This window comes from Curcuma longa, unplaced genomic scaffold (assembly GCF_044706935.1).
Source record: "Curcuma longa cultivar G26 ecotype Majalengka, Jawa Barat unplaced genomic scaffold, ITB_CL_G26_1.1 contig_11566, whole genome shotgun sequence".
Classification (NCBI taxonomy): domain Eukaryota; kingdom Viridiplantae; phylum Streptophyta; class Magnoliopsida; order Zingiberales; family Zingiberaceae; genus Curcuma; species Curcuma longa.
In genome coordinates this window covers 129,731-153,121 of record NW_027428906.1, presented here as the reverse complement: position 1 = coordinate 153,121, position 23,391 = coordinate 129,731, and the positions used below count along the sequence as shown (strand labels likewise).

The 23,391-nt window shown below is 36.1% G+C and overlaps 5 protein-coding genes across 6 annotated transcripts; 4 read left to right on the top strand and 1 right to left on the bottom strand.

The window, feature by feature from the left end:
- The first annotated feature begins 811 nt into the window (after nt 1–811).
- On the top strand, nt 812–6,224 carry LOC141815880 (uncharacterized). Its single transcript, XM_074703748.1, has 12 exons — nt 812–955; nt 1,161–1,187; nt 2,181–2,271; nt 2,630–2,673; nt 2,875–2,973; nt 3,792–3,849; nt 3,958–4,010; nt 4,136–4,237; nt 4,535–4,600; nt 4,795–4,901; nt 4,984–5,155; nt 5,879–6,224. The coding sequence occupies exons 1-12, from the start codon at nt 893–895 to the stop codon at nt 5,948–5,950; spliced, it is 954 nt and encodes a 317-aa protein (XP_074559849.1). The 5' UTR covers nt 812–892; the 3' UTR covers nt 5,951–6,224.
- A 238-nt stretch (nt 6,225–6,462) lies between these two features.
- LOC141815858 (ras-related protein RABA2a-like) lies at nt 6,463–8,858 on the bottom strand. Its single transcript, XM_074703721.1, has 2 exons — nt 8,623–8,858; nt 6,463–7,112 (listed from the first exon to the last, which is right to left on the bottom strand). Exons 1-2 carry the CDS (start codon nt 8,791–8,793, stop codon nt 6,621–6,623), a joined length of 663 nt encoding a protein of 220 aa, XP_074559822.1. The 5' UTR covers nt 8,794–8,858; the 3' UTR covers nt 6,463–6,620.
- A 2,521-nt stretch (nt 8,859–11,379) lies between these two features.
- LOC141815855 (agamous-like MADS-box protein AGL11) lies at nt 11,380–13,081 on the top strand. The gene is made up of 7 exons (XM_074703719.1): nt 11,380–11,546; nt 12,016–12,097; nt 12,231–12,295; nt 12,395–12,494; nt 12,635–12,676; nt 12,745–12,786; nt 12,887–13,081. Exons 1-7 carry the CDS (start codon nt 11,380–11,382, stop codon nt 13,079–13,081), a joined length of 693 nt encoding a protein of 230 aa, XP_074559820.1.
- A 373-nt stretch (nt 13,082–13,454) lies between these two features.
- LOC141815856 (2-C-methyl-D-erythritol 4-phosphate cytidylyltransferase, chloroplastic-like) lies at nt 13,455–18,342 on the top strand. Its single transcript, XM_074703720.1, is given in 12 exon segments — nt 13,455–13,642; nt 13,726–13,742; nt 13,744–13,803; nt 13,878–13,946; nt 14,937–15,072; nt 15,168–15,250; nt 15,776–15,853; nt 16,680–16,748; nt 16,868–16,936; nt 17,017–17,063; nt 17,917–18,007; nt 18,124–18,342. Coding segments are annotated over 12 exon segments (918 nt in total). The 5' UTR covers nt 13,455–13,512; the 3' UTR covers nt 18,193–18,342.
- A 2,039-nt stretch (nt 18,343–20,381) lies between these two features.
- Nucleotides 20,382–22,177, top strand: LOC141815868 (uncharacterized). Of its 2 annotated transcripts, none has more exons than XM_074703733.1 (3): nt 20,382–20,634; nt 20,721–20,998; nt 21,410–22,177. In XM_074703733.1, exons 1-3 carry the CDS (start codon nt 20,382–20,384, stop codon nt 22,013–22,015), a joined length of 1,137 nt encoding a protein of 378 aa, XP_074559834.1. In that variant the 3' UTR covers nt 22,016–22,177. The 2 variants fall into 2 exon arrangements, with proteins under 2 accessions (XP_074559834.1, XP_074559833.1); XM_074703732.1 differs by having other exon boundaries at nt 21,407–22,177.
- The last annotated feature ends 1,214 nt before the right edge of the window (nt 22,178–23,391 follow it).

Sequence of the window (23,391 nt, the reverse complement as noted above, 5' to 3'; positions counted from 1 at the left end):
CTGATACCATGTTAAAACTGTCTTAATCAAAAAAGAGCACATGTACAGGGTTTATATAACCAGCATAACCCTAATACCATAATAAGTCTGTGATGATTAGTAGAGACTGTGCAATTTCATCCGTATTTAATCAGGAGCTGGTATTCTAGACCAATATTTGATTTTTAATTTTCAATATGGAGTTGAAAATAGTAAGGAAATAAGGCTCGCTGGCGATGGCAAGGTTATTATTGGTGCGCTATCGATTTTATGTACCATTTTTAAAATTTTCTTTATGGTTGAAACTAGATGTACTGAATGTTTTATGTTTTAGTTATTGGTCATTACTAGTCACGAGTCCCAATTTTTTGGAATCGACTACATGAATAATATTGCCATTGAACTCATTGTAAGACTATATGGTTAGTCATATCTAGGTCCTTTAGCCAGTTTTGATTATATGTAGCCTATATGCCTTTTTTCCTTCAACTTTAATCGATTCTACTTTTCTAATTATAAGATCACTTTAAATCATTACTTGTGCAAAAAATCTCCAAGAATTTCTCTCCTCTTGTTATAACCACTAACATTAAGAAGAGTAAATTCTAACCAGTAACACTTCATCTCATATTTTTCTCTTTTACTTGTTCTGCTTATTGAGACAGCTTCACAGAGTAGCTAGATATTTGCATCTTAAGCACCTTATAAGACATTACACCTATATTTTTCTTGTTTTAAAACTAACTTTTTATTTATTCTCATTGATCCCTGTTGATAATTTTACATTATAACTTCTCATGTACTGATTGCAAAGCTTATCTGTTCACAGGACTGCACTAGCCATACTCGGTCATTTTCTTTAAATAACCCCAGGAAAAGTTATTCTTCATCTAATCGAAGATTACGTGTTCATATGACATTGGTCGATGAAAGGGCTGTTCGACCACTAGAAGCTGCAAAACCTAAGTATACACTGGTCAGTGAAGAATCCATCAAGAAACATGAATTAATTTGTGTAGATTGTTGGAGCTTGCTATAATAGAAAAACTAACTAGTCTCTTTGCAAGACCAAACCAAAAGTACTTTGAATATATGTGAATAATCTTATTTTTCTTGATTTTATTATTATTTTTTTAACAATAACAACTCTATTACTTAATTGCTTTACTTATCTTCTGCAGGCATATGATCTTGTCCAAGGAAGCCTTGTAAGAAAACTTCTCCTTCAATCACTTATTATTCTAATAGCTGCTCGAAGACTAGCAAATTTTTGACCTCAATCCCAATGCCTTTTCCTTTCACTTGTACAATGAAATAGTTACTAGTTTGACTATAGGATTATAGCACTTGCTGTTACTCAAGTGATACCAAATTATAAAACCTAATTCAGACATAAAATTTACAGTAAATCCAAAGTTGAGGATTTAACATCATAGTTATTTAAGTTTTCTTTATTAACTTATCCTTTCCATTGGTATGATTCTATTTGCCTGAATGTATTAGTTTCTCTATGTTTTTGTTGAACAAGTATTATATTCACTGCTCTCATCAGGCCTTAGATTCTAAATCAGGTTCTATAGTTTTGTTAAGCTGGCAATTCCATCCTCACTTGTTAACGAGTAATTGTCTATGATTTTCAAACTTGGAATCTACAGAAAGTATTCTGGCTTGTAGATTAAGAGGGAAAGCTAATATATAGATACAGAGAGAGTATAAATTCAGTTAATATATGTAGGTGCCAGAGGTTTGCTGCTAAGATTAACCAAGATAAATGTTTTTATGAAAAAAAATATTGATGATCTCTGTAAATATGACTTTGTTCAAAAGAACACCGTAACTTGTTAGTGGCTCATCTTTTCTGGTTCATAATCAGTTCTCTTTCTAAACTGTCACCTCATAAGTTCTCATGATATTCTTGAGAAAAACTCTAGGTCTTTAATAGGCCTTATCTGGATGCCATTATCTTTGTTAGAATCCAACTATAAATACTCTTCTATGTTCTATGTTCTTTTATTAGTTCCATACCTATGTACTAGTACTACAAGTTCCTTTGTACAAAACCAAGGCATTGGAATTCTTTGTTTAAGGTTCATTCCATGGTTTGGAGAACTCAATAGTATTTTCTGACTTCAGAACTTGAGGTCTATTTTGTCTCTCTGATATGATAATTTGTGTATTTCTTTCCACTTTATCTAATGCAGGTGAGCTGGAATTCTTTCATGGATAAGTCAATACCTGATCCACCAACTGCTGTTCTCTTGCATGGAATTCTTGGTTCTAGGAAGAATTGGGGTCAGTGAGCTACTCAAACTTGAAAGCTTCTTGCTTTTCTCAAACTGATATGCCTTTTAGTGCTTTTCTAAGAAGTATACACAAATGGAAAGGTGGTATTTTGGCAGTAATAACTAACTACAGGTTGACGGATTTATAAAGCAACATTACTTTATATTGGTAGTCTCACTCTTTGGTTTTTCTATTTTGCTTGGTTTCCAACTTTTAATTCATCTTTGTTGCACATAAATATACCGTTATTTGCAATATTATGAACAAAGTTTCTGTATTAGATAGAATTACAGATTAGTACATCAACGGATACAGAGTTGCAAGTGTCCTGTTGAATCTGGTGAATAATGGTACAAAAATATTTCAGGTTCTTTTGCTAAGAGACTGGCGCAAGAGTTCCCAATGTGGCAGGTATACTCTCCAACACTTAACCCCTCTTAACTTTGCCAAAAGTTCCATTTAAACACTGAAAATCAAAATGGTTTTGTAATTAAGTTGCTTTAGCCTTTCTTCTTATTCATTCTCCTCCTATGTTAGTAGCCTAAAATAAGACGTGAAATGGCATTGTCTATGTACGTGGGCATATCATTTCCTGTCCTTCCTTTAATGCAGTTTCTTTTGGTTGATTTGCGCTGTCATGGTGAATCGGCATCAATAAAGAAGAATGGACCTCATACAGTAGCTGCAGCTGCTCTTGATGTTCTAAAGCTTGTAAGTGTTTTGACCATACTGGTTAAATTTTGCACCGAATATCATCTGCATGTGAATATTTTACACATTTATTGTAGCATTTTGTCTTTAAACAGTTATATCCATCTCTTTTTAACAGTTCAAGTAGAGATATCACATTGACTTAGTTTTTACTGGGGCATTTTTCTAAAACCCATGTAAGTTGTAGTTTTGTTGATGGTAGATTGATGAAAGAGCTATGGTGATCATGAAGACATGGACCCTACCCAAGTGTGGTGGTATATTCACCCCAGTTGGCTTGTTAGGTCACTTGATGGCATGCACTGTACCTTATTGACTAGGCTTTGAACAAGTTTACCTTCACTTCATTACCTTGCCAATATGTTTGTGGTTTATGGGCATACTATATCAAACCAACCTGAAATTAGAAAATGTAAGATACTAAGTTTTGTTTAGAAAATGTAAGATACTAAGTTTTGTTTCCTTGATCTAGATCGATGTTTGCATGTCTCTGGTTACAAAAACAAAAATGGTTGGTGGTACTTTGATGTGAAAGTTGGTTCTTGATTCTTACATATTAACTATTGGTGATTCAATCACTTCTAAGAAGCTAGAGAATTTACAACATTAAGACACAGTCGATTAATCACTCGGTGTAAATTTAACATCAAAGATGCTCTCTGTCTTCATTTTTTCAACCACAAAGTTGCTCTTGGTCCCATATAGTTGCACAACTCTGGTTAACGTTTGGTTCAGTTTCTATTGGTATTTGTTTCATGAGATAACTATGGTATAAATTTGGAGGTATTTTTCCAATATGACACTTTAGCTTCATACAGGTTGCACAACTCAGATTGATACCTCGTGTCTTAGTTGGTCACAGCTTTGGTGGCAAAGGTAATCTTTGCAAGTTTCTTTATTTCTTGGTTGACATTTATTTATTTATTTGTTTGTTTATTTTTGCAATTTAATATTTTCTGATATGCCACTCTATCATCTCCTCAGTGGCCCTAAGTATGGTAGAACAAGCTGCAAAACCTCTTGCTAGACCTGTCAGGGTAAGATCAAAGTCTGAATGCTTACCATTGAATGCCTGCTAATTCTATTCATGATTTTTGACCTTAGATTTTAATCATCCTCCCTTAAATATAAAAGGTAAAAACTTTGACTTTTGTCTTTGAAGGTCTGGGTCCTTGATGCTACTCCTGGGAAGGTTCGTCCTGGAGGAGATGGTGAAGATCATCCTGGTGAATTGATTAATTTTTTGAGTAAAATGCCTAAAGAGGTGTGCTTGTTTGACTATGAATTCTTACACGAGTTGATTAATTGTTTATAGTAGTTAAATTATGTTTTGTGTTGTTCTTTGTGTCCTATTTTCTTAATATGCTTGGAATTGTGTGTTTCTGATTTTCTGAACTACTAGGACAACTTGTTTTGGTAAATACTGAATTTGAGTTTCATGTATGAAAATTTGTAGGTTTCACATGAACAATGTTGATATCGCTTGTTCTTTAATTTTTTACTCTAAAATATAAAAAATGGTTTTCTAGAAAGTATTTCTGATCATTTTGACTTATTATAGGTTGCTTCAAAGCAGAAAGTTGTGGATGCTTTGATTCAGGAAGGATTTTCATCAGAGGTTGCACGGGTATGGACATTTCTATCATTCTGACGGGTTAATTTCTCATTCGTGAGCTGTCTGAAATCAAATTCATATTCTTCAGATTGCCATTCATTAATTAAAGCTACAGAAGCATGAAATAGCTTTAAAAACATAATTAAGTACATTATTTAAGCGTTTTGTTCAAAAACTTAACCATGGAAGGATGATATTATTCCCAGTGGGTGGTGACAAATCTACGGCCAGTTAATCAGCCGGGCTTCTCATGGATATTTGACCTCAATGGCATCTCAGAGATGTACAAGTCCTATGAAGAAACAAATTTATGGTACAGAAGCACCCTGGTGCGATACTATATATCACCATAAATTCCATGAACATCTGAACCAGAACACTCTATGTACTTGTAGGAAAACTGTTGAGAATGTTCCTCGAGGAGTTCATATGAATTTCTTGAAGGCTGAGAGAAGCTTACATAGATGGGCTCTCGAGGACCTTCGTAGGATCCATGCTGCCGAGGAGTTGGCTTCCGAGGAGGGAGCTGGTGTTGAGCTACATGTTCTTGAAGATGCTGGCCACTGGGTACTGCTAATCTACTCTCGTTTCTTTATGCCAGTTTTTACTCTTGAATGTTGAGCAACTTATTCATTGAGGCTTTAATGTAGAGGCGACAATAGGCTGTACAAGCCCTCATGAGTTTCAAGTAATTTTTTAAAAAATTTTAAAATAATACTTTTAAAAATTGGGGAAATTTTAATAGAGGATTTATTTAAATGATTTTTCATACCTTTACAATCAATAGCATAATGCCCTCATGAATTATTTATTTATTTTTGTAGTTTTAGAGATACAATTATTTTTCCTCCCCTTCTATAAGGTCAGGCATACACTTCACACAACCATGTAGATGATGTGCCTAAGGCATTTTTGTTAGAAAGAAAAGTTCTTTTGCCCATTTATTATTATTATTTTAGAATTGATCTTTGCTTGCAAAATCTCCCCTATTGTTCATCAGTTCTTGTGGGAAGAACTTCCTAATGTGCCTTTGTTAAGGATAGAGGTATTTCTATCTTCCAATCAAGATAGAAGAAGATAGAGGCATTTTGGTGGGGAATGTTGAACTCCTATTCCTATGGTGCATTTTACAGACAATAGTAAACTTCGTGTAAGGATATTTTGAAGTTCAAAGGATGGTGGGAGGCATTTTGTTGCGACTAAAGGAACTTTTTGCTGTAAACTGAAGAGGCAACTAAATGATAACCTCGTAAATGCTTCGACTAACCTGACCCATAATTTTTCTTTCAGGTGCACGCTGACAACCCGGATGGTCTGTTTCGGATTCTCTCATCCTCCTTCCTTGGATTGCGGAATCTGTAGCAGAAGTACATTTGTGAATCATAATCCAGCTATAGCTTTGGGTATTTTGAGAAACAAGGGGAGGGTTGAATATCTTAGTTCTTCTTTCCATAGTACAATGAAGGAAAATGGAGCTCCCTTCTCTCTCTCTTTTTCCTTCAAAATTTTAAATTTTTTGTAAGATTTCATGGGGGAATATTTTTAAAAATGTTTATCAATTAATTGGTGCCAAGAGAGAGGATTGTAAGACATTTCCTTCAAATTGAAATTTAATTATTTTATCAGGATTAAGAAAGTGAAAGTTGATCATTAATTTACGATTTAAGTTAGATGCCAATATCTATATTGTTATTATTATTAAAAAATATATATCATAGATAATTTTGAACGTTTAATTCTAAATTTTTAAATATATATTACAATCTTAACTTAGAAAATTAAATAATATTAATTTTACAGAATCACTAGTAACAAGTAGTCTTATGCGGGACATATAAATCTCTTTAGATGAGCATTCAGGTGATATTGATGGATAGAACAAAGAATTGAATTAATTGCAACAGGTATTTGGAGCCTGCAGCTTGAGACCTTGTAATTTACTTTACATTTTGAGCACATGATTCCTACGTTTCTCGTCTACATTTGATCCCTGATTTATACAGCATCTCAAAGCAACATAAACGCAGTATCTCTACGTTGAGCAGCATCTACTTTGTGTCTCAACCTTACTTGTCTCCGACACGACGATGGTGTTGATGTTCTTGGAAGCTCCTGGATTCGGCTTGGGTTCCGTTGAAGAGATCAGGGACTTCTTGCACATGATCCGATATATATCTGAAAGAATGATGTTAAATGCATTCTCCACATTTGTGGCCTCAAAGGCAGAGGTTTCCATGAACGAAAGGCCTTCCTTCTCCGCAAAGCTTTGAGCATCCTCTGCGGGGATGGCACGAAGGTGCTTGAGGTCGATCTTGTTACCAATGAGCATGACTATGATGTTAGAGTCGGCATGATCGTGGAGCTCCTTGAGCCACTGGCTTGCATTCTCAAAGGACTTGGGTTTGGTTACATCGTAGACAAGGAGTGCACCGAGGGCACCTCGGTAGTAGGCACTAGTTATCGCACGGTATCGTTCTTGGCCGGCCGTGTCCCATATCTGTGCTTTTACTGTCTTGCCTTCAACCTGAGAAAGAAAAGGAATATACAGGCCACAGGTGAGACAAACCGTAGAGATATGAACACATACAAATGGGTAAACGCTCAAAAGGTTTGCTCTAAAAACTGAACTATAGCTTTCTCATAGCCTTCAAAACATATAGACAATTTTTGCCATGATAGTCAGGATAGTTCTACATAATAAACACACAGGATAAGCCAGCGCCAACAAAAATAAAAATCAAATGTTAACTGTAAAAACAGCCCACAACTACCTGTCCATTTTTCTAATGGATTCTCTTCATCAAGCCATATAAGTCTGAACTATTTTGTATTGTTTATATGGATCTTATCCATAATTTTTATATCAGTTAAATTGCTATATAGTATATTAACTTGAGTTTTCTATGGTCACCCTATACTCTCTAAGCCTTCAACTCTTGTCAATTCAACTTTTAAAATCTAGTATCAATAAGTCACCCTTGAATCTATCCATATCTTGAATTTACTAAAGATATTAATGAAGAACTAGTGCACAACCAAGCTAACTGGGCTTTGTTCCCATTTGTGGTACCTATCTAACTCGTCTTGATATCTCCACAGACGCAACAGTATAAATATGCGATAACATCTGAAGTAGGCAAAACTATGAACCCAACCATTAACAAGAACAATTTTTTTTTGTTGAACTCTGATAATTTATCGATCATCTCCAAACATATACCATCTTAAACTATTTTATCTTATCTAGTAAAGTCACATATTCATCTTGACATTCTTATCTTTGCTTAATTAACTTATTTTTAATGTAATTTTGCCTAATTTGTCCAGTACTTCAAAGTCTGACAAAGTTGTATCATAATCTTATAAAAAAAATTCCTAGCCAGAGGAACACATGAAAATCACACTAGTCTACATGTTCCTCTTCTCTACAATGACACACTTTTTATAAATTTAGACACACTTTTTATAAATTAAGGATATAAAGAAGCACATCTATGCATATCCCTTCTTCTCCAAGGCTGATCAACTATAGTACTGTTTGTGAAACTTAAGGATGGTCAAGCACCATTTGTCGGCATGAAGGATTAATTATCAAGAAAACACCAGATGGTCCAAGGTAAAAAGAATCCTAGTATCTACTAGGAACTCCATCCTGTCGAGCCTTTCCAAGAAAAGGCTTCGCCTAACCAATTGAATAGGTTGTTTGTGACTTCTAGTTCCTGAAATTTTGGTGCACAGGCATGAGGCATGGGCACCTGCATGTCTTACCTAAATCATAATCGAACACCAGCAATAACAAAAGCAATCAAGGCAAACATTTAAACCTTGAACGCCGATCTCTTTGTGAAGCAACACGCTAAATCCTAGAAAACAATATAATAACGCTTCCACAAAATCGACATATTTGGATACAGAACGATGATTAACTTCATAGCGAACCTGCTATTAAAGATCAAGCGAAGCCAGGAAAAGAGATCGAAGACGAAACCTTAATGTATTAGGATCTCGCGTAGGAAATCGGGGATTAAGCGAACCTGGAGGGTGCGCGTAGCGAATTCGACGCCGATGGTGGACTTGGAGTCCAGGGAGAATTGGTTGCGGGTGAAGCGAGAGAGAAGGTTGGATTTGCCGACGCCGGAGTCGCCTATCAAAACCATCTTGAACAAGTAATCGTACTCCTCCTGCAATCCTCCTCGCCTCGCCATCCCTCCCCGTCGTCGACGCCGCCCTGCGACCGGTACGGTTCGCGTGGGATCCCAGAGGTCTCCGATTCTCGGTTCGCCAAAACGACATGCCAACCGCTACCATGTTTTAATTAATATATCACCGTCGTCAACGACTAAGCATCCCGTTACGCGGAATCAAACGGTCAATAACAACCGCCACCCCTGCTCCTGCAACCCGCCAGGGGGTCCACGAGAATCAAGCATTGCCAACCAGTAAAAGGTTTGGTATTTCGAAGAATCGGTGGCTGTCAATTTATATATAATTAGAAACCGAACCGAACCGAACCGAACCGAGACGACAGGAACAGTGCGGTTCGATTCGGTTTAAAATTTATAGAGATCTTGTGCCTTCTTCCATGTATCGTCGCCTTCGTCAAGCACAGCCATTTTAGATCAGAGCGTTCCATCTAACCTGACTCTTTTCCCTCTCTACAACAGCAACAACTACTTCCTAATGCATTAAGTCTTGTTGTTCTTAATTCTGTGGGCACATCAAAGATCTAGCATGTGAGCTTGAGATTTTGCAGCTGATCATGAGATCACAAACATCATTCTTTGAGTGATATGCATGAGATTTTGTAGATTTGTTATCTTCTGTTGGTCCTCAAAACTTGAAAGGTGCATCTAGCCAGAGCTAAACATGTACCTGCCATCCCTTCCATGAATGCACAGCAAATTATTACTGCAGTTGCAGCTGAATCTGAATTAAACACCCTTTCTTTCCTTTCCCAGCTTGAAAGCCACTTGTCCATGCTTTGCTCCATTTACAGTCACTATCCTTCAGCCCTAGCTATCAAAATATGGAGTCCTTTTCTTCACTTCCTTTCTGTGAACTGTTACAGTCCTTTGGCTCAGAGAGTGATGCTGATGTTGCGTAAGAAGAACTAGAAGCTCTGAGTTTTACTTGCAGTAGTACAGTTTTTTTAAGCAAGCTTGTTTAATTAATTACTTACTGCCTGTACTTTAACTTTATAGATGGGAGGTTCTTTTTTTATTTTATCTTTTTTCCCTTTTGTTAGATTGCAAGATTATGGATGATCATATATTAATTGTTGACCCCATACACTTGTTAATTAGTCGTTGTTAATTAAAGGATGGTTAGGGGATTAATTTAGAGAATGTTCTTGCGTGCTGGGAAATTAAAATTCCAAACACCAAATTCTCTAAACAATTGAAGTAATTAAGCATGAAATTAAGATTTGGTTCTCAAAAGGAAATGCCTTGTGTTGGTGTACATTCACTAGAATTAATGACAAATGAACCTCATGTCATTAAGATATGAGATTAGTTGACGTGGAGATAACAACAATATAATCAACTAGAACTTTTTTTAAAAAAAATGAATTAATTGTAAACTGCGAAATAGAAGTTCAAAGAATTATATTACATGATTTTAGTACAAATATGATTATAAAATATAAAAGATTTGAAATATTTAAGATATCAGGATAAAGATTTTTTTTCCTATACATGCTTATGCCAAAGAAACTCCCTTCTGCTCAAAATTACAATAACTATTGCTATAATTTTCAGTGATTGGGAAAAAAAAGATGGTCTAGTTGAGTTCATCAAAATCTAATAACATTTAAGAAAAACAAACTAATCTAAAGGAGTTATATATATATAATAAAATTTAATTAAAAGCTATTTGTCACAATTTTCTCACAAATGTTGTGACTACCGTTAGACTTTAAAATTAAGATTTGATTTTGAATGGATGATTGTGATTGAATGGGTGATTGTGATTGAACTACCACACAAATTTATAACGGAATATGTTGTGACAGTAGCATCACTCTTTCTCAAAATCTACAATTAGATTTGATTTGCTGCACACGATAGAAGTAGAGGCAAACAGGGACAAGCAAGACAAGGAAGGACCCCGTTTCTTTAAGAGGAAAGACACTCGATCCGATGCTCAATCTATGCAGTGCCCATTTCCTTCTCTCTTTCCTTCCCCTCCTCCTCCTCCTGCTCGCAATTTAATTCTGTTCCTCATCCATCTTTCCCATCATCTTCTTCTTTACCTCTGGTAATGCATGCTACCATCAGTTTTTTTTTCTTTTTCTTTTTTTTTTTCATTTCTAACGTTCTTTGTAGTTCTTCTCTCTCTCTGGTCTCGAAAAGGTAGCTCGATCGGCCAATATACTTCTTGTTATCTTATAGTTTAAAGTGGATAGCTAGATCTTGAGTCACCTCTATGTTCTAGAATTAGATTTTCCTTGAATTTTTGGTACCTTCTTGTAATTAGTTCGATTTAATACATAGTTTTTTGATGGAAAAAAAATTATAAGTTCTCTTTATATTTCCAGTTTCTTCTTCTCTATATATTCTAGACCTTTTTGGTGTTTTATTTCATGATTTCTTATGAAGTCTTCAATTTGTCTGTTAGTGCTTTAGCAAGTTTTCTCGAAGATATCATGAGGCTATGATCTTAATATGCAGCTTAAGCATAAAAAAACTACAGTTTCACCATGTTCTATCAGAAACCCTAATCATACATCAAGTGCATGAATTGGTTTCCTGTCATGAATGTACATGTAGAGGAATTGAAGGGAATCAAGCATGGGGATCAAACGAATCGAGAACAGCACGAGCCGTCAAGTCACCTTCTGCAAGCGACGAAACGGATTGCTCAAGAAAGCTTATGAATTGTCTGTGCTGTGTGAGGCCGAGGTCTCGCTCATTGTTTTCTCTAGCCGTGGTCGACTCTATGAATACTCTAATAACAGGTTCTTGATTCATTTTTCTTCAAGAAGATCAATCTCTTTTGCTTGTTGGATAATTATATATATATATATATATATACGATATAAAAGAATAAACTCAAGAAAAGAATTCATTTACTAGCTTGCAGTTTTATTTATAAATATTGTAATATTTCCATTAATTGTAAGACATAATAGAAATTTTTTCTATCATGGTGCTAAACTTGCACCCTCTTGAAGTTTGTCTTCCTGCTCAAAATCATATTGCTTGAGAATGGGAACATCTGCATCTGCATGATGATAATTTCATTTAATTACTTCAGAATCAAAATTTATATGCATCATTATGCATCATTTTCTTGCACTAGAAAGAGAATTCTCTAATAAAAGATCAATATATAGAGAACTAAGGAAGCAAAAAACACTATAGATTGTAATATAATTCTCAATCTAATTACTGTTCTAATCCTACTTTTGAACACCTGATACTTAGCATCAGATCAACAATAGACAAATACAAGAAGGCATGTTCTAACACTTCAAACTCAAGCTGCACCATCGACACTAACTCACAGGCAAGTAACGATCATTAATTCTTCGATCGCCCTTTTTCTTACTAAACGAAAGGGGAAAAAAATGGCATCCGAATAGTAGCAATCCCGTAGCGACTAAGCTGATCTGGATCTCATGTGCATTTTTCTGTTGCAGCAATACTTTCAGCAAGAGTCTGCAAAGTTGCGCCATCAGATACAGATTCTGCAAAATGCAAACAAGTGAATATTGTCCAACTTTATGCATGTGTTTTCCTCCTAATCACTAGAGCATTAACTTGCAAAATCATCAAGAAAAATAAAGCCCTACGTTGCTTGTAGGCACTTGATGGGTGAATCCTTGAGCTCACTCACTGTAAAAGAGCTCAAACAAATGGAGAACAGACTTGAAAGAGGCATCACAAGGATCAGATCAAAGAAGGTACTAATTATTACACTGATCTTTGACATTTCGATCCTATTGTTTGGAAGGAAGATTTACCAAATGTATAATATATAGATATCCTTAGAGGATAGAAGTTTCACTAATTCACTATTAACAGTTTCAATTATCCTTCTCAGCATGAGCTGTTGTTTGCAGAGATAGAGTACATGCAGAAAAGGGTAAATCTCTCAAACATATTCAACCTTCCAAGAATTGAATGTTAATCTTACTTTACATATATATGCAGGAAGTAGAGCTTCAAAATCACAATGTCTATTTAAGAACAAAGGTCATCATCAAACATTTACATAGAACATTATAACTCTGAAAAGCTAAGCACTGTGCCACTCTCTAGCTTGTAACTTGATGATCTCATTTGGAGTTCTCAGGGAGCAGACACTGAGAGAGCACAAGAAGTTGTCGCCTCGACCGAGCCTGAATTCGACGACACTCTTGTGACGGTTTATGACTCAAGGAACTACTATCATGTCAGCATGAACTGCTCTGGTCATCAAGATCAAACTGCCCTCCAACTTGGTCATGTGATGAAGGATACTTCTGCTGCAGCAAAGGAGTTGATGTAGTAAAGCAGTCATGCATGTTTGTTTTCTGAAAAATCTATTGCTATAACTCTGCATCGTGTGATTCTTCAAAGCTATATTTGTGAAACTGAATTTAGATTATTGTGTTTAGAATTGAACGGAGTCGTTTAATTTAATTCTTCGATGGAAGATGAAAAAACAAGAATTTGATATTTTGAGGGGTAAAATTAAAAAAGTTCGCTTTTTGTTGGGTCAAACAACTAATTCCCGGTCTTCCACGCCGTCGAGCGCCGGCTCAATCACACTGCAATCAGCCAACGGTCACGAATAAACAATCAACTCGAATGGACGGCCACGATTTGCTCCAGAGATAAGCTAAAAAGCTATCGTCTTCCTGATTCAACTTCCGTGCTGCTGCTGCTGCTGCTGCTGCTTCCCAATTCGATCGAGGAGGAGCATTCGAACCCAGAGAAATGGCGCTTCGATTCGACACCTCCCTCTCGCACCGCCTCCCCAACCTCCCTTCGCCCTCGAAGTTGAATTCCTCCCCCCTGTTCCCGTCAATTTCGATGCCCTCGCGGTCCGTCCGGCGTCGCATCCAAGGCAAGACTCCTCCTTTTCCCCTTATCTTTTTCTAGTTTGTGAAAAGGTCTTTCTTTTTTGTTTATTTCCCACTTCCGCTTCAGGCGTCGAGATCGGGTTCGAACAGGGGATGGAAGTGCAGCCGGATCAGTTGCATTGCTCAGGGCGAAGGAACAGCCGCTGTGAGTTAAATTTGAGTTCTCCCTCTTTTTCTTGTTTCTTATGGTGTTTTAACTTTAGTAATTCCTGTTGTTAGCGTGAAGTGGTGAAAGAGAAGAGCGTCTCGGTGGTTCTTTTGGCTGGTGGAAAAGGGAAGAGGATGGGGGTAAAGTTTCTTCAGCACATGTTACTCTTCTTTATGGCGATGGGCTTATGTTTATGATTCATCTTAAACTGTTCGGTTATTTTTACTATATTCTTGTACTACTTCCCTGCAAATAACTGCATAATTATGGTCATTCATCTGCACTCAATCGTGTTGCTGTTTCCTTCACGATCAAAATAAGTCTTGTGAAATATGCACCAGCTTACACACGAGAGATTCGTGTGGCCACATCAAGGTTCTCAAGTGTATACGTTGACTATAGTTTTTATAGTTATTAGAATGTGTACATGAAGCATATTTGAAAAATATTTTTATCTTTAGGTTCCAATGGTTCATAGTGATCTTTACTTCAATTGATAGGAGAAAAGGCTTTGAAAACATAACTAATTTCTTACAGTAAAGAGCTTAGTCACTATCTTTGTAAATGCAATGGCACAATTGCCACTTGACCAAGGTTTGATCCTACTACCGTGACATTAGATGCACCATTTTTCATTTTGCCCATTTTGTGGCCAAAAAAAAAAAAAAAATCAGTACGATCTAAATCAGGTAACTCATGAGATCAAGTAAATAATTTTAGTCAATTTACTATTGTGTTGCTTGGACAAACTTAGTTAACTCATGAGATCATATACATTTAGTTATTTTATTATTGTATTGCTTCTACCCTTTTCATATTTGCTAGGTATAGACATCCTTAATGCTGGGGTTTATCTATGAGCCCTGAACCTCTGAAAATCATTTCATCTACATTGCCTTAGTGATCTTCTTACAAATGTGCTAATGTTTATGCCCTCACATTCTACTCATAGACTTGCATTTGCTTTAGTTACATGTTTTGATGAGATCAACATAGTTATGGCCATTTTGGGATTCAAGTGGTAGAGTGATTCAAGTTCAACTATGTTCATTTACTAATATTTTTCAGAGAAATTTCTATATGTTTGTTTGGTTATCATGTATAAACTCAAGTTTTTGTTTATATCCCAGGCAAGCATGCCAAAGCAATACCTTCCACTCTTAGGACAACCAATTGCCTTATACAGTTTCTTTACTTTCTCTCAAATGAGTGAAGTGAAAGAAATAGTGGTTGTGTGTGATCCGTCTTACAGAGATGTATTTGAAGGTTTGAAAACCTTTATTCAACTTTTCTAGTTCCGTACTATGACTTTGATGTTGATCAGGAGTAGTAATGTCAGGCAACATTATTTCATTTTGTAGATGTTAGCAAAGACATAAGGGTAGGTATTAAGTTTGCCCTTCCTGGAAAGGAGAGACAAGATTCTGTCTTCAATGGTTTTCAGGTATGGAACATCAATCTTGTATTTTATTTCTATTTACTTCATTTTCATTTAAGAAAAGTGGCAACCTAGAGAGATTGCGATCACATTATCATATCATATCTCTCTAGTGTATACAATGTAAAATACAGGGTGCTGAAGTTCATATTCATACTTCAAATACATGACTCCATAGAGCTAGATACCGAGCTGTTCTTTTCTATCATTGTATTTCGATATAGAAATTGGTTTCTCTTCATATTCAGTCTTCTCTCACTCTGTTATATCTATCTATCTGTCTATGTGTGTACAATTTTTTCCTGCACTTTAATTTTGGGTTAGAAAGTCAATCTTCATGTTGACCTTATGACTAATGATTCCCTTCAAACAAGTCTCATATGGTTATTCAGAACGATTTTTATCTCTCATTTTTAATGATTAACTTGAAGAAAGTTGTGTGCTTATTCTAGATGCAACCTGTAATTTTAGATGCTGTGAGAGCACTGAAGAGATCATATGTCCATCTTCAAAGTGCTTTTGTGGTTGCAGGAAATTGATGGAAGCTCGGCACTTGTGTGTGTTCATGATTCAGCTAGACCTCTGATTACTCCTAAAGATGTCAAGAAGGTTTGATTTTTCTTCTTCAATGACTTAATGTGCTAATTACCATTTGAGTTGTATAGCCAGTTTGAATGCGGTGACTGGAATAGAGATTTGGTATTACAATGATGGAATAAATAGAATCCGGTTTTCTAACTACATATGAGATAGCAATAATATACACAGACAGTTATATACTTAAGTCGACATCTGAATGTATTCCCAGTAATGTCTCTCATAGAGTCATGTTGACAGGCTTGGATAGTTTTCTATATCTTTGTTTCCTCTCCCATAAGAGTAACGCCAACTAAGAAATATGCATCAACAATAAGATCTTAATGGATTTAAACAAGCAGGGATACTTATCTTGATCCACCTCATGTTGTATCTTATATATTTGAAACTATGCCCCTAGGGCGTAGCATAGACGGTGGGTGTATGGTATTGCTGACATAATGATCAGGGGTCGATTCCAAGAGGTGATGATCTGGGGTTGATCCCACCATGCTCCTAACGCTTGTGCACCTGAATGAACCTCCCTCCATATCCATGGGGCCGGCTCTAGGGGGGTCGTTGGGGTAGCGGATCTGCCTTTTTATATAGTTGAAACTATAATGTTTATTCAAGTGTTTGAATAGAACAATCGTAGAGTATAGCTTTCATTTTGATTTATCATAGACACTATCTTGAGCCCAAGTATGCTTGTAAAATATTTTTCTATACTCACTGTAGCTTGAGAGAACTGCAACCTCTTTTACTTCATTTGTTTTCTAGAAATTATGGTTCTTCAGAAAGGCAATCTTTCCTATGCCTTGGGAATAAAACTAACTCCATATACTTGTTCAATTGATAGGTCATGCAAGACGCTTGGGCGAATGGTGCAGCTGTTCTAGGTGTTCCTGTAAAAGCTACAATCAAAGAGGTACATAAGATTATTATTATTGTGAACTTCTCTTTTGAGAAGAGAAGATTCTTAAATGTTGAGTGCGTGCAATGAGATCAGATTTGGACTTTGCAATAATTTTGATGTGTTCTTTACAGGCAGACAATGACTCCTTTGTGGTGAAAACACTTGATAGGAAAACTCTCTGGGAAATGCAAACTCCACAGGTAGCTTGGTTATCATGAAAAGCAGTTTCTTTCAAGCGCAATCACAATAACATTTTGAAAATCTTTTTATTGCTTTGTAGGTCATCAAGCCTGATTTGTTCAGAGCTGGCTTTGAGCTGGTTAACAGGTACACTAATTTGGTGCTGATGCACTTCTCTTAGCCAGTCGATGAAGTATAAAGAAAAAAGGAAAAAAAAAAGTGGGAAATAAGTAAATGCTGCTGATATAAGTTTAATAAATCATGTCAAAAATCACGCAGTGGAATTCAGAAACAAGTAAATGTTACTGTACACAGAATAATTCCTGCCAACAAAATGGAATTAAGTAAAGGCCACCCAACTTCCATCTGGAATTGATCTGAGCAAGGTCAATTCAGGTTGCTTAAGAAAATAACAGAAACAAAACCTACCCTAAAGCCAAACTTCACAAATGATAAACAAGGAACCAAAGTTGTTCCAGAGAAATGATCTTGCACTCATTGCTGTAAAACAACTTTATTACCTAGACACACACACACACACACACATAAAATCTATTCATTACCTGTTGGCTGTTCTTGATTGCATTTTTGACCATGTTAAATTGATTTGTCAGTTGTTTCTGTTGTATTTAATTGGACTTGATTTTGTCAGTCTGACTTGTTATTATCCAACTAGTTGAACTGGCCAACCAAGTCCAATTTTGAACACTACTTTTTCTTCTTCTTTTTTTTGATACGGCAGCCTTTTGTTAGTTTATAAATCTTGTAGTGGATTTCAAATTGCGATCATTTTGATGAACATAATATCAGCTGGAAAACTTTCATTTAGCTAGGAATTCTAGTTTTTCATAAAAACATAAATGGTGAACACTCCTAAATGAGTCTGAAAAAGGAAAATTATATTTTAAAAAAAATTCTTACAATTTCAACATAGTTTTGTAGCAATTTAACATATTATCTAATTAGCAACTTTTTATTTACAACTTGTTCCCTGAATCAGAGATGGACTTGAAGTCACTGATGATGTCTCTATTGTGGAACACCTTAAGCATCCTGTCTACATAACAGAGGGTTCTTATACAAACATCAAGGTATCTTCCCTCTTCAGTTAAGATGTCGTAAATTTGAACAATCAACGTCAGTAATTTATTTGTTTATTTTGTGATATTCGAAACAAATTGAATGCTCTGTTATGTACTTCATGCAGGTTACAACCCCAGACGATCTTTTACTGGCAGAGAGGATACTGAACATGGAAGCTGGAGTGCCTGCTTAATCACAAGGAAATTGTTATTCAAATTTTGTTTGACCAGAAATTTCATTGTTTTCTAATAACAAAATCTACAAACCAGTTTGAAATTGCTTGCAATTGTCAAGTTTATTGTATCCTATTCATTACATTATTAAGATCGTGCCTTAATTACCATGATCTGGGTTTGCATTTATTTATTAAAAAAAATTCTCCTTTCCATTGACCAGCAGCAGGGTAGATCGCAACTTTATACCGCAGCAAATAATGATGAGCATGGTCTGCTGGTCAACGGGACTCGCAGAGGGTTGAGCTGGAAGTCAACGGTCCACGATGCCCCACCAGCAGCTCATCCAATCAGACCACAGATAATTAATGACCCATCAATGGAATGGATGGTTCAATTAAGATGGGCGGCGAGTGTACCAACTCGACCGCTGATACATAAATATAAAAATAATTAATTCTTTTTTTTTCTCTTTAAAAAGAACAATAATACGTTAATTAAGCGAACCATTCCACCGCAGGAATTGAATGTTTGCCTTTCATTGTACCTTCTTCATCAGGTTACAATTAACACAATACTAATTATTGTTAAATCTCTCTGTTATGATAATTTCTTTCACCAACAATAGCTAATCACCAACAATCATGGTGGTCCATCGACGATTTAATTCACGACGGATGAGTGTGCAACGTCTGAGAGCCTCATCTTGAGAATCGATCAAAAGAGAATTATTGATGATAGTGACCAAAGGCAACTAATGATGCCTCTTTAAATATGCATGTATGTATTTAACCAGTTTGATATGGCAAGTATTTTATGAAGTAATTAATTAAATTAAACACTGAAATAAATACATATATAATAGAAGATGTATAGCATTAAATATTGTTCCTGGAGACAGAGATTACTGTTGCAGTGTACGAAAGTTGACCTGACAGGAATTTGTTTCGATCTGGTCTCTTAACTTTTTTAATATTTGGCCAAAATAATTCTGTGCATGCACAGTTAATATTCTGGTGATCACACAAAAGAACACAACTGTGCTGCCCTGCCATTGATGTTAGCTAGCTAGAGTTTGGTAAATCTCACTCTCACTCTCAGATTTTGTGGAAAATCAGTACAATTTTATTGGAAGTACTGCATCTCTCTGATGCCTGCAGGCTGAATTCCAGTCGACTAGTAGTTGATTCGAGTTTAATCGAGCTCATTGAGTCGATCGAGCCGCCTTATGGGTAAAACTTATAGGCCACCATGCATGCCAAGGAAGCATGATGGATGCATGAGTGGTGGAGAGGACAGGGAAGAGAAGGGTCCAAACTAGGATTCAGCCAAGAGAGATCATCATCAAGCTTTTGTTTTCTCTATTAAATGCAAAAAGGGTTGCTGAAACTCATAGTGAGCTAGCTAGGTAAGAATTAACCATGGCAGATATTTAAAAATAAAAAATAAAAATAAAACTCTCTCTATTGATTTATTTTTGTATTTTGTAGGTTTGTGATGACAGTGGTGCATGGTCACGGACGGCTTGCTTTTGCCCCCACCTCAAACAGATAGGTCTCTGATAATATTGAGCTCTGACAAACTGAACATGTTTCAAGGGGAAACAAATTATTTAAGGTTTCTAGCTTCTCTTTAAAAAGAAAAGAAAAGAAAAATTAAAATTTTAATTATCTGATGAATGAATGAATAAATAAGAGCAGGCGGCTGCTAGCTTGATGTTTCAGAAGTTTCTACAGACGATGTTGACTCGTCAGATGTTGATTCGCCGTCAAAAATCAAGATTTTGACTTTTCTAAAGGAATGGAAGAGAAGGGATCAGTAGAATATCGTAGATTTTTTTTGACTGAAGAATTTTGATTGACTTCATATTTAATATCTCTGAAGCTAAAGTCTTCCGTAGGTATACTTAAAATCTCCCCGGGATCATTTTTTATCATTTATCTAACCAGTCTACATTGAATTGAATGAGAGCTTTAGTGTAATAATAGAGTTATTGTCGTATGATCTTGTAGAAACAACCTAGTAAATAAAAGAAAGATTAACATCAGATTATGTCACAAAACCTGATTAATTAATTAATTAATTAATTAGCATCCTCCCCCAATTGAAGTATAATTAACATGGAAGGGACCATTTATATTCACAAGCTTGTGGGACGCCTACTGGTTTTCTTCTTTTATGCCAATAACTGAAGGAGTAGTGGAAAGAGATGAAGGGAGTCAACGTCGACTCATGGCAGCTGCAGCAGCATCAGCAGCTACCCATGAATAGCAGCACCGGCACCGGCACCGGCACCGGAGAAGATGAGGACCACAGCATGGTGATGCCCGGCTTCCGCTTCCACCCCACCGAGGAGGAGCTCATCGACTTCTACCTCCGCCGCAAGGTGGAGGGCAAGCGCTTCAACGTCGAGCTCATCTCCTTCCTCGATCTCTACAGCTACGACCCTTGGGAACTACCAGGCATATATATATATGCATATAATTAAATTATCATAATCCTTAATCAGTACTCTCAAGCTATCTCTTCATAATATATATGTTTATAGCTTTGGCTGCGATTGGAGAGAAGGAGTGGTTCTTCTACGTGCCTAGGGACCGCAAGTACCGGAACGGCGACCGGCCTAACCGGGTGACTACGTCGGGGTACTGGAAGGCCACCGGCGCAGATCGGATGGTAAAGAATGAAACTGGCCGGCAGATCGGGCTGAAGAAGACGCTGGTGTTCTACTCCGGCAAGGCTCCCAAAGGGATCAGGAGTAGTTGGATCATGAATGAGTACCGGCTTCCAGTACTGGCTCATGATCCCAACAATCACTTCCCAAAGGTTTGTTAGTTAAATTGCAAAATTATATATTTAGATCCATCTTCTCTTCTAAATTTTATCAGGAATTAAATCTGAATTAGGGTGTCATTTGATACAGTGAGTTACACCTAAGAAATCTAAGGGAAAAAGAAGTAGATCGATATATAGATCTCCTTAATCAATCTTTGATTTCTTGATCTTCTTCTGCTGAGATAAATTCTCTTCAACTAATTCTCCTATTCTTCTTTCTCCTCTCAAAAGGGATCATACATATATATATATATACATACGATTAATTAATGCTAGGGTTTCTCTTCCTTCAACTTCAAGAATATAATTAATCAAGAAATTGAGGCTTAAATTTCTTGCTTCACTACTCTTTACCCCTCTGATCAGTTTAATTTGTAATAAAATTGATTTCTTTATAAGCAGGTTGAGATCTGTCTTTGCCGTGTCTACAAAAGACCTGGAGCTGAAGACCATCCTCGAGCTCCCGGCACAGCTCTTAAGCACTCATCTTCCCGCAAAATCGCCGATAACTCGCAGCCGAACAATTCACAATTCAGCGAGAATTCATCACCAAACCCTAACAACTCTCAGTTCAGGTACCAGAATTCATCAAAGAACCCTATCGAGAACACGCTGAAGAAACAGCGAAGCACCGGATGCAACTCGACCAGTACCACTCTACTTTCATCATCTTCCAACTACATGCTCGCTGCAAAACCTAGAGCCATTGCTGTCCGAGAGTCCAGTGCTAACTCGGTTGCTTCGAATACATCCAACGAAGAAGATAATAGCACTTCGACATTTGCTCAGAAGATGGGCGAGTTGAATAGCTTGGCAGGGTTCAACCAGATGATGAATCACATGAACACTAACCCTAATAATCAGTTTCTCCACTTTCCTTCTCAAACCACCCAACTGCTTCCTTCCAATGCTTTACTGCCACTGCCACTGCCTGGTAATGTTTCGGACAAGCTCTGGGATTGGAATCATATCATGGCGAGTAATGGATTATACACTGATCATGTGTAAAGGACTGATTCATACATACCATTCATGCAAGGGCAAAAGGATGGTTAATCATATGATATATATATATATATATAGAGAGAGAGAGAGATAGCATGTTCTAAGTTAAAATATTGTACTAAACAGATCTTGCAGGACACAATCAAACATTTTAGTTTCTGATCAGTACTTCGTGTGTTCGATTGGATTAATGGAGCATGGGCATGATCGAGATGACAATTATGGTTGCGTGCATGTGTGCGTGCATTCTTCCATTATTGGTGCAAGACTTGCAGAGAAACTTGTCCCCAAGAGTCGACGTAGAATTTTCATCAGCTTTAGTACACACTGCAGACATGTGATTGTACCATTTGTCTTTTTTTTAAAGGAACGATATGGTGATCTTTAATTTACTCTTCATAGATTTTTAAAAAATATATAGAATTTTGAAAGGAAAATTCCTTGGTAATTACTTGTTAGCCTCTGCAAGATGACTTGAATAAAATAGAGAAGCTAGCCTTACTTAAAAAGCATATCCACAGCTCATTTAAAAGTTATTTGTCCCATTAATTGTTGTTTCTTTAGCTATGTATGTATGCATTAGTTAGAGTTGAATGATCCTTGCTAGGGTTCATATATCAAACATGATTCGATTATTTCATTTCACCCAAACTCTATGTATATATATACTCTAATTTTAATCCATAAAGATGAGATATATACTATACATATATCGATTATAGTGTAAGAGATAATATTTAAATAATGAATAGTAGGAGATAACATAAAAAAGAATTAAACTAATTAATATAGTAGTGATCATAGGCCACGGGTTATATTAGGAGGTGTTGATTTAGAATAATATATACTAACTAAATTTGATAGAATATTTATATCAATAAGTTTATATTTATTAATTAAAGACAAAGATAAGTTATATGACAATTTATTTATAATAAAATACAACATAAATTTTATTTATTAGATCAATACGATAAGTTATATGATAATTTGCATTGGCCAAGGCCTTTTAGAAGAAGTGACTCAGCCCAATTATTCCATTTGACACGATAATTGGGCCTTGGCCTTTTAAGCCCAATTCTAGCATTTTTATGGCAATCCAGTTTTAGGTGAAACCCTCATTAAATATAATAAAAAATTTACTACAGATTCAAATATAAATTAATAGAAATAAAAAAGTGAAAATAATTCAATACAGATCTAAAGGTCCAGGCCAGTTCAATGCGTGCATTTGTAGAATTCTCATTTACATAAACCGGAACATCCACCCGAAACCATACCCGAATTATGTTTGCTGAGAGACTTATAATAGGACTCGTAGGCCATTGAATTTACCAATCATTAATAAGGTAAACAAACAGGTTCGAAGGCGTTAGTGT